Source organism: Canis lupus, chromosome 19 (genome assembly GCF_048164855.1).
Source record: "Canis lupus baileyi chromosome 19, mCanLup2.hap1, whole genome shotgun sequence".
Lineage (NCBI taxonomy): Eukaryota > Metazoa > Chordata > Mammalia > Carnivora > Canidae > Canis > Canis lupus.
The window spans coordinates 7,708,869-7,726,531 of NC_132856.1; the positions used below are offsets into that span (position 1 = coordinate 7,708,869).

Sequence of the window (17,663 nt, forward strand, 5' to 3'; positions counted from 1 at the left end):
ACCAAGGGTTTCTCTATTTATTGTTTTATGACAAACCATGGCACTGAAAATGGTTTTTGAAAACCACTCTCTGTTTATTTTCACCAACAAACATGGGGTCATGTGACAATGACACACCCAGTGTGTTCATCACATCAGGGTAATATTCAAACACTGGGAACTTCCAAAGTCCATTCAGTTCTCAAATTGCCATCATGAAACACAGCACCCTGGTTCTATATTCACGGTTTTCAGAGTTCAGCGGGATCTCTTAAAGAAGGTGCTGGGCTCCTATAAGCCACTGAAAGGGAAAGAGATTGTGGGGACAGTCAGTGCCAATCCCCTTTGAGGGCAGCTAAAAGGTTTACTGCTAGTGAACCTCCTTCTTGGGTTAACTGTATCCGGTGAGTCTGTATCCCATCCAGCCCTGAGCCTAAACTTTCCAAGCATTATTCTTTCAGACATGGCAATGAAAAGTAGGGGCATCATAACCTGAAGACACGATGTCAAAGTTAAAAAGATGGGAGGGACACAGAAGCATTTCATTTATCTGCTCATTTATCTGTTTTGAAAGGTGAGAGTGGCACCAGGAAATAAGATACAGGAGACCGAAGTTTAGTTGAGAAGGGAGAAGCCCTGCTTGGCCTGAAGGCAAATGCTGGTACAGGTACAGAGGAGAGATTAGCAGGTATCCCCAAATGAGACCGAATAGGCAATGGTTAAATTGAGCAGTAAGATAAAGAAGAATGGCCTTTTCAATAAAGTTGTTTCCTTTTCCAAAGATTCTGGGTAACTGGCCATCCATTATGCTTAGCAGCCTCCCCCCACCGCCCCCCCAGGCTTGGCCTAACCAACACTAATGACATCAGTCTCAAGCAGGGTGTATAATGAGACCCAAGCTGTCCTACTGCACCAGCCATGGCCACTTTTCCATATCCTCCACCCTCTCAAGAGTCCATACTTCTGCATGACTTTTCCTATCAATGCAAATCTTAACTTTCATAAGTCTTGGCCAAGAGATAACATAACACCCCTGAGAGCATGCTATCAAATAAATAACATGACCACTAAGATAAAGAACAAATCTCTAGTCTCATTGGAAATCACATTTTGGATTTTTTTTCCCTTCTACCATAGTCTCTCTGAACTATTTCTTTCCACTAGTGCTTAATTTGATTTTGCGAGATAAGGAGAAAAGTGAGAGCCAAATAATTCTATTTCAGTTTTGTGTAATCAGGGAATGGATTATTTTAATTTGGCCCAATTTCTCTTTCCTTTCCAGACCCTAACAAGAGGCAATCCTGCCTCTATCCAGACCATTAATGATGTCCAGGTTGGTGAGCAAATATTGGGCTAGTTAAAGGCTCTCTGTTCAAAGTCCAGAATTTCAAAGGGGCACAGGCAACAGTTTTTAATTCAATTAAACAAATACATTCTGAGTAACTATTATGGGCAAAGCACAGTCTTAGTTACTATAGAGGAAAACATGACAAACATTTGGCCTCTGAACTTGAGAAGCCTATAATCAAGCATTTTGCAGTCCTTTCTCTTAAAATACCTTAATACCTATTTATCCCATAAAGAGCCTACAATTATCTTATTTTTAACTCAAAGATTTAGAGCCAAATTGCCAATTGGCATGAGGTTTTAAAGTGATTTACAGTGGACTGGGCTCTTTGCCCTCTAGCAACACATAAGAGAATATGCTGCTCACTGGTAGTGTACGTTTAAATTCTTGACTACTGGGGAAAAACTTTTTTTTTTAATGCCTTCCTCCTATCTTCCAGGTACTATGAAATTGATAGGATTTCCAGCATGGGTTGCAGGTATGGATTGGGAGATAAAGAGAAGGTGAGAAAGCAGTTCCTGGAAACTAAATAGCCTGAGGCAAAACTATGGAGTAAACAGTTTGCTTTCGGACTCTTTCCCCATCCTCATCCTTGTCCTAGCTCCCTTCCCAGCTCTGGGCCTCCCCAGCCTCCAGGTCCCTGTCTCACACTGGCTCTCAGCAAACTGCTGCCGTCTGCCTTCAGCTGTTAACCCCTTTTAGCCAGGCCACTAATTTTCCTTTTATTTTTCTCCCTTTGAATAAACACAGTTGATTTTCCATAGTCACATCAGCAACACAGATGTCTTCGCTGGCTTTTGTTTTGCTGTGCCCCGATTTTGGGGGGCATTTAATGAATACACAGACTCAGCTTTACTAGGACCTAGAGTCTGCAGTCCTGCCTCAATGGGAGATAGTTGTCCTAGACCCTAAAATTTGGGAAGAGCAAAAGACAGAATTCCTGGCTGCGAATATATTGAGATAGCAGAACAAGGCAGAAGATTCCTGCCATTCTAAACATTGGTAAAAATAAATTATAGTGTAGCACGTTTTCCCAAGGTGAAGCTTTCCTAGCGCACCTGTCCACCTGGCTCATTGCTAGCCAGTGGGGAAGACGAGCTTCCAGGAGGGAGTATCATGCTCAGAATGCACTGAGGTAGAAGTTAGAAGGCCTGCATCACAGGGTTCTTCTGCATGCTAACTATGTCAATTCAGGGCAAAATGTTTAACCTCTCTGGACTCTAGTCTCATCTTTAAAAAAAAAACAAAACAAAACAGAATAATAACAGCAGCTGTAAGATGGCTATGTGTCTTGAACATAATGAATGTGTAAGATTTTTTGAAATTGCGAAGAACTGGATACAGGTATAATACTGTTAAGGTACCAGTGACCTCTGACCTCTCACAGTCAGGAAACTCGTGGTCCTTGGCATTTGGCTATTTATACAGCATTATCCCACGGTTTTCTTTTTCTTTCTTTCTTTCTTTTCTTTTTTTTTTTTTCAGTTTTCTTTTTCTATAAGATGACATGACTCTAATGGTTTATAGCTAAAAGGGAAAAAAAATCACATCTTGAGATGTGACTAAAGGCTAATTATATTTTCTCCAAATATAACTGAGTGGGGAAAAACACACATATCTATAAGGTAATTGCATGCCTCTCCTGGAAGTGTTCATTTGAAAATAAATGATAGCATAAAAGGATTTTCAAGGACCGGGTCGGCGTCGCCTGAATGTGTTCTGCACTTCTTACAACCCTAGGGATCTGCTGCAGACCATACAATCGAAGTCGGACCCCTGCCTGTGAAACAGGCGCCGGGATGTGCCCCAGGTCATACTGGAGGCTGATAGGCAGAACCAGGTGTTGTTGTGTTTTATTTTAAAACGATTCCATTTTGCTTTCTCAGCTTCCTATTGAGGAAGAGTTCTGCTTTGGAACATCTGACTTAGTGACAATTATAACCTATTCTGGGTTTTCTAAACTGGTAATCAATGTTCGAGATGTTTGATGTTCGAGAATCTAGGGTAGGAGTAACCCTGGCAGCTCAGAGCCTCAAAGAAGATAAAATTCACATACGTAATAGAAGGATAGTTGCCCAGGAGCCATCAACAGAGCTACAAAGGAAGAAGGTCATGTAATATCTAGATGTATTTTTATGCCCCACGTGGAACTTACTAAGTAACTCTAGTGGTTCTCCTGAACTGGAAAATAAGGAATGCATACCTTTTCCAAACCTAGATCAGGCCCTTCCCAGAGGAAAGCAGCGCTGCTGGAATGGATGTAGTTGTGCCAGTTATTCTGATGTCAAGAAAAGAGATGGCTCCTGAAGGAGGGCAGTAGGGCAGAGGGGGTCTTTATACTATTCTCAAACAATTTATTAGGAAAACTCGAAGGATTTTTTCCCTCTTCAAAATAAGGGTTACTTATCCTATCTGAAAACATTTCCTTTCCTGTGTTTCAGTCTGTACTATGTAACAGCCAACAGCTGAACACAACTCAGCATATGTGTGTGTAACAGGGTGAATTATTTTCTCAAAGACAAAACAACAACAACAACAAACCCAGCCACCCCAAATGAAGATAGCAGAAGAGAACTAACTGATTTGTCTGTTGTCTTTCCTGTCAAGATCGCTCTCGCCTTTGCTTTGGTCAGCGGGAAGGACTTTATGTATGAGTCATACAAATGTTTTGCCAGGGCCCGGAGATCAGCCGACTCTGGGTTCAGCTGGTCGATATCACTGGAGATCTCCGCCAACAGCTTTTCCTTCTCAGCCTGTGGCATCCGCCCAAACCTGATGGCTACAGAGGGAGAGAAACGACAAAGATGCATCATTGAATCACTGCTGCTCATCCCCAGTCCCAGTGCCCACACAGGAAAGCCCCTCCTCTCCTCCACCAATCTCAAGGTCTGGTTTTTCTGCTCCAACTTTGCTCACGTTTTAATTTCACAGTGATAGCGCAGGCTATCAGTAAAAATTAAATTGTTCACTTCTTTAATTAAAAAAATATTACTGCATGATCTCACTGGGAAGGTGAAAGGATCTAAGAGCTCGGCAGAGAGAGAAAAGGGTATTTACTTACACATAAAATAGGTGAGGGCCAGTTCCTACTCAACCCTCAAGACCCAATTCGAACATTACCTTATTTGTGAGGCCTTCCTTGACTTCTTCAAGCAGAATTTATTATTCATTCGCCTGTACTTCAAGAGCCCTTGGTACTTTCTTCAATGACAGTAATTTCAAACTGTACTTTTGATTTCACGTGTCTATTAATCTCACTATAGAACAATATCCTGAAGGCCAGGGACAATGCCTTATTCATGTTTGCATCCCCAGCACCTGACATAAGGTCAGGCCCTAAAAGGATCAACATGTTTCACAAACTGAAGGAGGGAGCTTTGTTCTCCAAAAATCTGTATGATCTATTTTGTCCCTGTTATAAAGAAACATGGATGGCGCTTTCTTTCATGTTATTAGACCAGAGAGTACTTTTATAAATCGTAGAGAGAAGCCCTAATCTTTCCCCTGACTCTCTAGCATTACCACTTAATGATGTTTGTCAAAAAGACCATTTCCTCACTTAACATTTGGCTTCCTGTGGGGTGAGGAAGTGTAAAGAAGAAGAAAATTAAAGAAAGAAAGGCAAAGTGGAACATTTAAGAGAGGTTAGTAAGGCCTAGGTTGGGGGTAAAAATCATGTGTGTACTTCTTTTGACTAAGATGTTTTTTTCTCCCCCTCACCCCTGTGGGATCTGCAAAATATTATTTTGTTCCTTTTTTAAAAAAGCTATTTATTTATTTGGGGGGGAGTGGAAGTGTAGGGGGGGAAGGATAGAGGGAAGAGCGAGAGAGGCTTGAAGCTGACTCTGTGCTGATTGCGGAGCCCAACGTGGGGCTCCGTCTCATGACCCTGAGATCGTGACCTGAGCCGAAACCAAGAGTTGGACACTTAACCAAGTGTGCCACCCAGGCGTGCAAAATATTATTTTGACTAATGCTACTTTTGGGCCACACTTTGGACTCTGCATTTTCCCATAATAAGGACATTTTGATATCGCAGTCAATACTACCCTGTGTGTAGCTCTACTCTTACACTCCCCATGTGGTAGCATAGTGGTTGTTCTTTTTTTTTTTTTTTTTTTTAAGATTTTATTTATTTATTCATGAGAGAGAGAGAAGAGAGAGAAAGGGGAAGAGACACAGGCAGAGGGAGAAGCAGGCTCCATGCAGGGAGCCTGACACGGGACTGGATCCCGGGTCTCCAGGACCATGCCCTGGGCTAAAGGCAGCGCTAAACTGCTGAGCCACCCAGGCTGCCCACAGTGGTTGTTCTTATGATTGTCTTCTTCCTTACACTGTAGCTCCTTGAGGGCCGAGTCTATCATATTCATTGTTATCTCTAGCATTTATGGTGCTGTGTCAATGGTTGCTGCAAGCAGGAATGGATAAATGGATGGTTTCTTGCTATACATTATAATGCTAAAGGTAGCACTCTACCATAAGACTATAATGCACATAAACACATTTCCATCTGAATACTTGGTGAATTTCATTTTCAATTTGCTAGAGGAGAGACTGCTATGCATCTCTGGGTCTCAAATTCATAAATACATTTTATGTGATCCTAAATAAGCTTTATCACTAACTCTTTATGGGGGCCTCCCTGGGGAACTCTGAGTTAGAGGGGAAGAGAACCTTACCTCTCAGTTAGGATGCCTTTAAATTAAATTAGCCTATATCCATCCATTTGGTAAATGTATCCTTTGCCGGTGACCTCTTCAAATAGAAATCTTTAAATAATTGCCATTTTTTGGTCAAAAATCTTGTTTCTACTCACTCTTCCCCATTTTTTTTTTAGTTCCACAGGGATAGACAATGAATGGTTGCTCATATTCTTATCTCAGTCCCCACCCCTCTGCCCCAGATTTGTTTAGGTCCCTCAGGATATGATCTCATTACTCATTGTATTCTCTTTCACAGCACTGATCACAGTAAATTATCTAGTATTTTCTTGTCTCCCTTATGTAATCTGCACGAAGGCAGGAATCTTGCTCAGTATCCTCAGTATTTAGTATAAAGTCCAGCACATGTTAAATCTTTGTAAAATATATATTGAAATAAAACAAAAAAACCCAACTACTTGAGAACCAGGTAGCAAATTCCTTTCAGAATCCTTCTCTGTAAAGCTGGTCCAATCATTTGCTTCCCTGTACTAAGGTTATTCCTTGTGTATCAGTAGTTCTCAGTTGAGAAGTAAGGAGAGGGGAGGCAGGCATATTAGAATCACTTGATAATTTCTAAAAAAAAAAAGTATCTTCCATAAGAAATGCTGATATGCCATCCCTACTCCCAATGAGGAGTGTATCAAAAAGTTGGGGTTTGGGACAGTTTAGAAAAAGCTTCCTAAATTACATTGGTGGGCTCTTTTTGCATGCAGATATTAGCTCAGGTAGCAAAATAGGACTATACTTCTATACTGGTTTATGTTGGTTATTCTACTAGAATCTATGAATACCAAGTTTTCTCATTTTTGCTCCTGGGTGCAACAAAATACACATGGCAGGTATACAATCTATGCTTACTGAATTAAACTCTACAGTATAAAGTTTAAAAACAGATAATAAGACAGTATGTATACTGCAAAGTTTGGGAAAGTGATCATGAAGGAAAGTACCCAGTAAGAATTATGGTGTATTGGGATCCCTGGGTGGCTCAGCGGTTTAGCCTTTGGTCCCGGCATGATCCTGGTGTCCCGGGATGCCTGCATGGAGCCTGCTTCTTCCTCTGCCTGTCTCTGCCCACCCCTCCCCCCCCCCCCGCCCCGCCTGTGTCTCTCATGAATAAATAAATATGATCTTTAAAAAAAAAATTATGGCGTATTGAAGGGAGAAGAAATTTTGGTGTAAAGACTGGAGACCACCAGAATTCCATACCAAAATAGTGTGTCTAGAATCACCAACAATCTATTGCTCTTTAACTGTTTAACAGAATACACAGTCCTGGGCAGCCCGGGTGGCTCAGCGGATTAGCGCCGCCTTCAGTCCAGGTTGTGATCCTGGAGACCGGGGATCGAGTCCCATGTCAGGCTTCCTGCATGAAGCCTGCTTCTCCCTCTGCCTGTGTCTCTGCCTCTCTCTCTCTGTGTCTCTCATGAATAAATAAATAAATAAATAAATAAAATCTTAAAAAAAAAAAAAAGGAATACACAGTCCCATCTCTTCCCTCAACGAATAATTACTGAATGTTTACTGTGTGCCCAACATTGCTCTAGGCTCTGGTTACATTTTTATAGGCAAGAAAGTATAAATATACACTCAAGTTTACATGTCTAGAAAAACACTTCTTTCCTAAAAGGTAATCCAAAAAGTTAATTTAAAATAAACAGCCAAAGAGAGGAGGAGGTACAGACTTCCAGCTACAGAATGAGTAGGTCACAGGGATGAAGGAAGGATAGGGCACATGGAATATAGTCCGTGGTACTGTAACAGTGATGCATGGTGACAGATGGTAGCAACATTGTGGTGAGCACAGAATAACATATAGAAATGCTGCATCCTTATGTTGTATACCTGAAACTAATGTAATATTGTGTGTCAACTATATTTCAATTAAAAAAATTAAAATAAAATTTGTTAGGAAAAAACCTCCAGCCAAACGTAGCCACTTATTGCATTTGCTAGCTAGTCTTGCTTTTCTGTAACCTAATAAAAATAGCTGAAAATAACTTCTAAAAATCATTTTAGATTTAGGACATATTAAAGTGAAAGCCTTCTGCTAACAATCTAAATAAAATGTGAATTTTTTTAAGTCGAAGTTCCTCCAAAAGGTTAAATCTTATAAACAAATTTTCTGGATCATTAAATGCTCATGGTGTACATTGGATTCAATTAACTATAAGTGCAACTAATCATATAGATAATGGTAGCATTTTCAACAAAGGGATAAAAAATATATCACATTTGGTGAAACTAAATTTGCATAAAACATGGAAATCTGAAATTGTAGAGAAAATGCCAATTTTTATTTGTATGTATTTTTTAAGGGAGAAAACACCGATTTTATTTTGTTGCTTTGGAGTCTTATGTAATAATACCTATCTACCGCATGTGAGGTGATGAGATAAGGCCCAGAAAGTGTTCAGCACAGTGCCTGGCACATAATAATGCCTAATAAATGCAGCTTTTATTACTTGTGGATAAAGTGGTCTAGGACAACCATGGTGCCATGGTTACTGTGAACTACAGACCAGGATGGTAGCCATGGCATATAGACCTAGATTCATTCCCACATAAAGAATAAATCCTGAAAACCCAATCTATATTTATGTATATATATATCTCTGTCTTTAACTTGTTTTAGGAATGGTCTACTAATTCTTGAACCTCTTTCCACCCACTGGCTAGAGAAACTGAGAATCAAGAAGAGGGAGTAATTCTCCCTTTGGAATGCTGTTTCCTATAAGACAAAAGTCAGAGCTCAGAAAAAGAAGACTTAAGTTCTAGATTGGGGATTAGAAATATAAAGGCTGGGTGTGCCCATATACAAGTATGTTTTCCCATATCTTCTGCTACTGCAGAAAGTGCTCCATGTGTTACTATGAGTCAGGGAGGAAGAACTTTTTTGGCCTCTCTGGAAGGCAATGAAATTAACACTGCATTTCAAGTAGTCAGGAAGTCTACTTTCTAGTTTCAGCTCAGTGAAAAACTAGCTAAAAAGTGGCTTTACTTCTCTGGTCTTCAACTGCTTTATCTATAAAATGAGGCACTTGGAAAAGAAGACCTCTAAAGATTCCTTCTTTTAACTCTAAATTTAGCTCTAAAATTCTACAAATCTTGATGACACATAGTATATTGCAGAACATACTATGCTCTTTCTCTTTTTTTAAAGCATTGTCTAGTCTCTGAGACCCTGAAAAAAAAAAAGACACACTCTGTCTGTTCTATAGATTTTGCACATGACATAATAGAGTAACTTCCAAAACACTGTCATTCAGTATCATATTTGAGATAATTAATTACCTACAGAGAATCCACATATCTTGGCTTAAAAAAATGTATCAGAATCAGTACACAGCCTTCAGGAAGAACAGGTTTGGTAGAGACGCAATTTCTGGTTAAAAAATATTAGCTTAACCTTTATATAATACACTTTTACTGAACTGAATGCAATTCACCACTAGCATATGACAGATTCAGTACTGTGTATTTAGTACTGATTTACTGAACACACAAACTCCAAGCACATGCAAATTTAGATATCCTGCTCTCTGGATCTCGGTATAGTGCTAAGAAACAGTATTTTTTAATGACAATAATGTGTTTTTTGTTTTTTGTTGTTTTTTTTTTTTAAATAATGTGTTTTTAAAACACCTACCCGATTGTAAGAGCATTAAAGACAAATGCTACTTAATTTAAATATTAAAGTGATTTTCAAAATTATGAATAGAAAACAGAAGAATGAATTGAGTCTTACTAAAAGTATTTTCATCTTTTAACATATAAGGGTTGAATTAATAATCATATTAGGCTTTTGACAATTGGTAAGGCTATGTCTCATGGTCAATTTTAACATGTTTATTTTTCAAAAGCCTTATCATGTAAATAAGACACATAACATTATTGGTTTTAATATGGATGGTGCCAGTAAGTTATGCTTTTCCACCTCCCTTTTCTCGAGAAAAAACTTGTGCCTTTTGGGGTTTTGCAGGATTTGGGAATCTAATACCTATAATTTTCTAGCTTTTTTATTTAAAAGGAGGAGGAGGCTTAACATCAATATTAAGAAATTTTTATTCAGGGATAACATTTTCAAATTATTTGTAGAGGACATTTATTTGAAGACATTTAAACATTTGTCTCGGTTTCTTTCCAAGGCAGAGAAGGACCAAACACTTCTGCCTCATGTGACTTAATTTATAGTTCTCCAGAGACTTACATGATTTTTTTAAATTTATTTATTTATTTATTTATTTATTTATTTATTTATTTATTTATTTATTTATTTATTTATAAGATTTTATTTATTTATTCATGAGAGACACACAGAGAGAGAGGCAGAGACATAGGCAGAAGGAGAAGCAAGCTCCTTGCAGGGAGTCTGATGTGGGACTCATTCCCTGGACTGGGATCACACCCTGAGCTAAAGGCAGACACTCCACCGCTGAGCCACCCAGGCGTCCCTTACCTGGTATTATTTAATTCATTCATTGAACTCTGAAATCTTGCCTACACCTCATTTAAATTTCCAAAACTTTGGGGGTCCTTGGGTGGTTTGGTGGTTGAGCTTCTGCCTTTGGCTCAGGTCATGATCCCAGGGTCCTGGGATGGAGTCTTATATCGGGCTCCCCTCAGGGAGCCTGCTTCTCTCTCTGCCTATGTCTTTGCCTCTGTGTCTCTTGTGAATGAATAAATAAAATCTTAAAAAAATTTTTCAAAACTTTGCTCTTAAGGTCCCTCATGGGGTCCCTGGGTGGCTCAGTGGTTGGGTGCCTGCCTTTGGCCCAGGCCGTGATCCTGGAGACCCGGGATCAAGTCCCACATCGGGCTCCCTGCATGGAGTCTGCTTCTCCCTCTGCCTGTGTCTCTGCCTCTCTCTCTCTCTGTGTCTCTCATGAATAAATAAATAAAATATTTTAAAAATTAATAAAAATAAAAGTCCCCCATGTTTTTTCTTCTAGCCAGATCTAGGGGCCTCTTCTGAGTTCTCCTTTTTGCTCGAGCTCTCCAGCATTCTCCCAGCTTTTGCTACTGTTGACCTTCTCCATCCTCGTATTTTAAAATGTTCTCATCGTGGTTTCTGCTTTTCTGGTTCTCCTATCTTTCTGCCTATTTTCCAGACCTTTCTGATGGCCCCTCTTCCTTCCCTTATATTCTGCTGTTCCGAGTTCAATCTTCTTTCTAAGTCACAAAATGTGCTGACTGCTGCCAACTCTCTCCTGAGAACCTTGAATTTCCTCTTGTTCCTATATTCCTTTATATACAGATGCTGGATACCCCATAAGACCCTCAAATGCAGCTGTAAAAATGAACTTTTGATTTTCCCCTCCAAACTGTCTCCTCCCCATCTCCCTTTCTTGGTTAATTCATCCTATCACCTAACTAGACACCCTGAACAATGTTTGACAACTTCGCTTTCCCTCAGACCCTTGTGTTTGTTCATTGGTCATGCTCCAATATTTTTCTCAAGTTCCTTTCTTCTCACTCACCGTTCCCACTGTCTTAATTCATAATATTGCATTTGTCTTCTGATGAATTTCCCTATTTCTCTAATTTATCCTTTTTAACAGCTGCCAGTGGTTTAGTTTTTGGTCATATAGATCTGGTCACTCCCTTGCTTTATAAAGGAAAGTGTGGTTTTACAGGGAAGGAATAAAACACACAGAAGAGGAGGAAGGGGAATCAGAAAGTCTTAGGGAAGAAGGTGTTTCAACTGGGCCTTATATGCCAGGTAGAATTGTGACAGGGAACCAAAAGACATAATAAACAGAGACCCAAGGTTTCACCATAGAGTGTTTTCCACGAATGGCAAAGTACACAGTTTACCTGAAGTGTAAGTTGAAAAGGTCAGCAGTGGGAGAAAAGAGGTAGAGGAGGCTAGTGTGTAAGCCACCACGAATGCCATGTGCATCAGGACTTTCGACTTCGGGATATTTTCTGGAAATTAACATTTGGGTAATTTTCCTTTATATTACAAAGAAGACCAAAGGAAAAAACCTAACACATTGAAGTTTAAACTTATTTGCCATTCGCCTTTTTCTTTTTTACAAGGAAGGAGAGAACTGTCTTAAAAATGCTGAGTGCCACAAATATCTGCAAAATCATTTTTCTGGATTTTTATGAAGCTTCTGAGAAATTATTTTTAAAGTTGTCAGCTTTTTTTTTAAATAACAGGAAAACCCCCCATAATTTATATAATAGAATGTCCTAATCAGTAAAGCTAAGGTTTCACTAATTTTTATATTTATGAAAAGCAGAATTTTCATTCAAATCTCAGTGGCATTGGGAAAACCCAGCTGAGTGATAAGTAACTTAAGTCAATTCTTCTCTACGTCACATTATTCTTTAAAATTAACAGCCTAGGGGGCACTTGATGGGATGAGCACTGGGTGTTATGCTATATGTTGGCAAATCAAACTCCAATAAAAAAGTATACAAAAAAAATAAAAATAAAATAAAATTAACAGCCTAAACTTAATAATTTTATTAATTCACACATGAAAAGCAGCTCCAAATACAAAATATTCACTAGTCAAAGTTCTTAATGAATAAATTATCTTACCAAAAATAAAGAAGACACATTTAAAAAATATGATTACTGTTAGAGATCTTGATGATAGGACTTTAAAACAAAAATTATTCTAAGACAAATATCAAAGTGTGCGTGAGGGCCCATTTGATTGAAGAAACTACATTAATCTGTGAGAGTATTTTTATCAGGAATCTGTACATACCAGCTTCACTACTTCAAAATGTAAACCAAGTAGCAGGTGATGCTGTGATCACCTGGTAAGTCACATGTACTTCTGGATAGCCCAGGAAGCTGGGTCTTTATTTCTGCTTTACTTTCATTTGGAGCTTTCCTCTAAAGGTGTTTGGTCAGGGTATTCAACTGACTATGCTTAGCATGACTCAGGAAGCCAGGGGAGTGGAACTGACCCGTGGTCTAGAAATGATGGTATGTTAAACAACCAAAACAACTGCAACACGTGTTTATCTTGATCACTACAGAAAAACAAAAAAATGTGTTCCCAAAGCACATCAGTTTGACGCTTCGGTGCTTTTCCTCCTCAGTGCTGAAAATAGATCTCTGAGAAACAACTAGGTTCCCAAGTGTAAGAATTCTGAAATCCTTCTGTCCTACAATGTTTAGGCTATGTGTCACAATCAAAATGAAAGTTCCATCTGAAGATGGACTCATATGCCATTAACCAAACATAACATTTATTCTTTCTTTAGCCCGGACTCCTTTGGATTTGTACTTTAAGTCTACATCATTATGTGACCATCAAATGTACTGCCTTAAATAGCTGAGCAATTGTTCAGAACGTCCAGAAGACCTGATTCAGGCAAACGAATTATATTTTTATGGCACCAAGATATATAGGTGAAAACTTACATTCAGGCCATTGACAGATGCCAGATACCTACATATTTGAGAAACCCATGACAATGTCTATGAAATATAGTCTAGTTTGTTGAAAAGCGAAAGATTCAGTGAGGTAGGTAGGTTGAGTTAGGTTAGAATCATAGAACTTTCAAAGTTGAAAGGATTTAGTAATCCTTGTTTCAGTGATTTTCCAACAAATGTTCCCCAGGGCCCTCAGGGTTCTATGAAGGTTATTTCAGAAGCCTCCTTGAAGCCTGGGAGTGGGCGGCTATATGGGCAAGCTACATGCATCAAATGGACTGAAGAGAGACCAAAGAGAAGAAACAGAAATAACAGAGAATGGAGTAAATTTACTTTGGGAGGAAGTTTATATCTTCTTATATGTACTGAAAGCAGTGAGGTGCTGATTTTGGTATAATATAAGAAGGCTCTTGATAAGTTGGGTGGGTTATTACAGTGAGGTCCATTCACATAAAAAAATAATAAATTAACAAAATAGTTTTAAACAGTTACTACTACCTCCTAGAAAACCCTGTATTTGGAAATATTTCCTTTCTTAGGATAACAGGCAAAACTACTCCAAACCTCATTGTTGAGTTTCCCTTCTTTTTTTTTTTTTTTTTAATTTATGATAGTCATACAGAGAGAGAGAGAGAGAGAGAGAGAGAGAGAGAGGCAGAGACACAGGCAGAGGGAGAAGCAGGCTCCATGCACAGGGAGCCCGGCATGGGATTCGATCCCGGGTCTCCAGGATCGTGCCCTGGGCCAAAGGCAGGCGCCAAACCGCTGCGCCACCCAGGGATCCCCTTGAGTTTCCCTTCTTGTGCAAAGATCAAATGGATGTTTTCTGTGCAGCAAACACATTCCCATAAAAACCTCTTAGTAGGGATTTTCTTAGCACAGTTGCAATTTTGTAAATGTTGAACTGCATAAGTCTTTGATGCCAGAACATTTAATTCCTTTTTTTTTTTGGTCTTTTTCTTTCCAAGAAGAACTAACTGAACACCCCCTATCAAGATTGCTCTTCTCTCTCTAAATAAAAATAAATTAATTGTCATATGAAGTCAAATGATGACTTTATTATTAAATTATTGCTAAGTTTATGGGCTTTCTTTGGCTTTCCCAGGAAGAGAAAATAATATCATCAATACTACATAGGCTGGGCTTTAAATATTATTTGCCTATAAACGATTAGCAAAAGGAGACACCATGTGACTTTGTGCAAGCAACAGGAAATATATGTTACGTGAAGTGACAAATTTTTAAAGGGCAAAAAATAAATACCATTAAGAGCAGAACTGGCATGCTTTTCTAGGCAGTTTTAGTAATAATGATTTCAAAGTCAAAGATTTCATCATAAAGATAAAATAAGTTTACTGCAACTTGATTGCATCATCTAAAATATAACCCTTGACTTGAAAATGTGCCCTTATGTTTTATGAAGTCTGAAACAGAAAGGAAATTGATGGAATCAAACCAGTTAATTATTTTGCAATCAATGACTGCAGTTGTATACTGCTGCACAGCAGATGTAATCAATTGTGACGGAAGTCTGGCCAAATCTCCATCCTATCCAATACAGCTGATAGATCTCTTCATAATACATTCTTGCCTTTAGAGGAAATGACCCATATTAATTATAAAACTATAATTTTGAGAACTGTTTTTAAAGAATAGGACATCAATCAATTAGTAATTTTCAAATATTTTGAAGATGTCCACTGTGAAAACCAAACATCTGCATGATGGAATAAAACTTTAATTTTCACAGATGCTTTGGAATCCTAACATACGAAGGCTGACTTTCAAACATTATCTTCTTACCAGATCAGTTTTGAGACAGGTGAAGGCAAAAGAAAGAAAAATGTAGAATATCCCGTGAAACAAGACTTCAGATTTTATTTGATCACTTTGGCATTTTATATTTCTTGAGCCCATAATGAGTTTTCAAAGAACTATACTTGACAAATACAATACTATCAAGTTACAAGTCACTATCAAATTTGTTTTGTGACTTCGTTTTTTTTTTTTTAAGATTTTATTTATTTATTCATGAGTGACACAGAGAGAGAGGCAGAGATGTAGGCAGAGGAAGAAGCAGGCTCCTTGAGGGGAGCCTGATGCGGGACTTGATCCCAGGACCCCAGGATCGCGATCTGAGCCTTCTCTAGATGCTCAACCACTGAGCCACCCAGGTGCCCCCTGAAATCTGGCATTTTATTGGAAAGTGTACACATTTTTAGCAATGGCCCCCCAGGCTACCAATCTGGCAGCCATAATGAGAACAGCAAAGTATGTGTGCTAAGTGTTCACTTACCATTATGAGACATCCCCACAGCAAGGCACTTCTGAAACCGACAGTACTGACATTTATTTCTACTTTTTTTGTGGATCCGACAGTTTAGGTCACATCTATCGTAAATGAGTTTCAATCTGATTGTCCTCCGGAAGAAGCCCTGTAAAAGGGACACAAGAAAAAGAAGCAAATTTTAAGTCTTTATGACACATGGAAACAACATCTGGCTAAAGGCACACTGGCCTAGGTATCAGAAAAGGTAGGTTCTGTCCCTGGTGACTTTAGACAACTCAGTTAACTGCCAGTTTTCTTTCCTATAAGATAAAGAAGCAGAAGAGCTCCAGCGTGCGTCCTTTAGCTCTGAGACAGTGACCACATCCAATTGATGTCATTCAATGTATCTTGGCTCAACATTTGGATCTCAGCATGCTCTAAGAAGTGCTCTGGATTTAATGTAATGCAAATAAAACACCATGTAATCAGTTCAGTCTCTCTGCGAATCATTCCAAAACAGCATGCCCCAGCCTTTATTATTGTGCTAACGCCATTTGGCAAAGTTATAATCACTTCGTTCTAAAACATGATCAGGGCCAATAAAAATCCACATGTGGATAATTTTTTAGAATTCTCTATGTTGCATAATTTCCTACAGAATTGGTTTAATTTACTTATGCAGTTGAAAGAGTGCTCTGTAACTGTCGAACTCTACAGAAAAACAAAAAAAAAAAGATAATAGGAAAGAACACGAGAGTATATAAATCCTCAGACAATGGACTGCCATCTCAAAATAGCAAATAAGTCGATTTGAGGCTAATTGATTCTGCTGTATTTATATTGTTTTTGAAAGACCTGAAAGAAATTTTAATTGGAAATGTTTGCTAACTCCATTTTTTGTCAGAGTGTTCTTATTCATTTCTATTGTACTCATCTCCATGAAATTCCATTCTTAACTCTTTCAAATGCATCTTGCCCTGTTTGGTACAAAAATCCTTGAACTAAAAAAAAAAAAAAAAAAAAAAAAAATCCTTGAACTAGAATTGGTTCTGCCACTGATATGCATTTTCACCTTCTCTAGATTTGTATCTTGAATTCTAGACAAGTATTTCTACTGCTTACTTGGCATGTCACTTGGAAAGCTAACAGCTACCTCAAACCCAGTGCGTCAACACTGAAACTCCAATCTTACCCTGCAAACTCACTTTATTGGCAGCTCTCACCATCTCAGCTAGTGCAACCACCCTCCTAGTCTCTCAAGGCAAACTCTTTTTTTATTATTTTTTTCCAAGTCAACCTCTTTGAAGTCACTCAACTTCTTTCTCTCATGTAGAAAGCTCTTCTAGATATATACCTGCTTATTCTCATTGCCTTCAAGTCTTGCCAACATCTCAACTTCTTAATGAGGCTTATACGTCTCATGTAATACATGGCCTGTCCCTTCTCCTGCCTGTTCTCTGGAGCTCCTGGCCTCCTTCACTCTGCTCCAGTTTTTCTTTCTTTTTGCCAATAGCATTTGGGACTTTCTAACATACCATATAATTTACTTATTATATTTAAGTGTTTATTTTCTGCCCCTCCCTCACTGTCTAATTAGAATTGTGAGCTCCACGGGGAGCCACTGGATATGAAACAAATACCAACAACAGTTTTCTATTAAAATCTGTTCAGTGGGGACAACTGGGTGGTTCAGCAGTTCAGCATTTGCTTTTGGCTCAGCGCGTGATCTCAGGAGTCCTGGGATCAAGTCTCACATTGGGCTCCCTGCATGGAGCCTGCTTCTGCCTCTGCCTATGTCTCAGCATCTCTCTCTGTGTCTCTCATGAATAAATAAAAATCTTTTTAAAAAATCTGTTCAATTAAGATATATGTCACTTAACTTCCCTTCTGGGCCATGTCTGACATTCTTCTATCCTAAACCGTGACTCAAATATCACAAAGCCATCAGTATACTCTCCTTTT

At 38.8% G+C, this 17,663-nt stretch overlaps 1 protein-coding gene across 7 annotated transcripts in view; it reads right to left on the minus strand.

Annotated features, from left to right (window-relative positions):
• PPARG (peroxisome proliferator activated receptor gamma) overlaps positions 1 to 17,663 on the minus strand; it is a 130,956-nt gene that overhangs the window by 23,321 nt on the left and 89,972 nt on the right. For all 7 annotated transcript variants that reach the window (XM_072785088.1, XM_072785092.1, XM_072785089.1 and 4 more), the window contains 2 exons: positions 15,729 to 15,867; positions 3,907 to 4,106 (listed from right to left, as the gene is read on the minus strand). In XM_072785088.1, the coding sequence (XP_072641189.1) occupies positions 3,907 to 4,106; positions 15,729 to 15,867 (339 nt within the window). The remainder of the gene's footprint in view (positions 1 to 3,906; positions 4,107 to 15,728; positions 15,868 to 17,663) is intronic.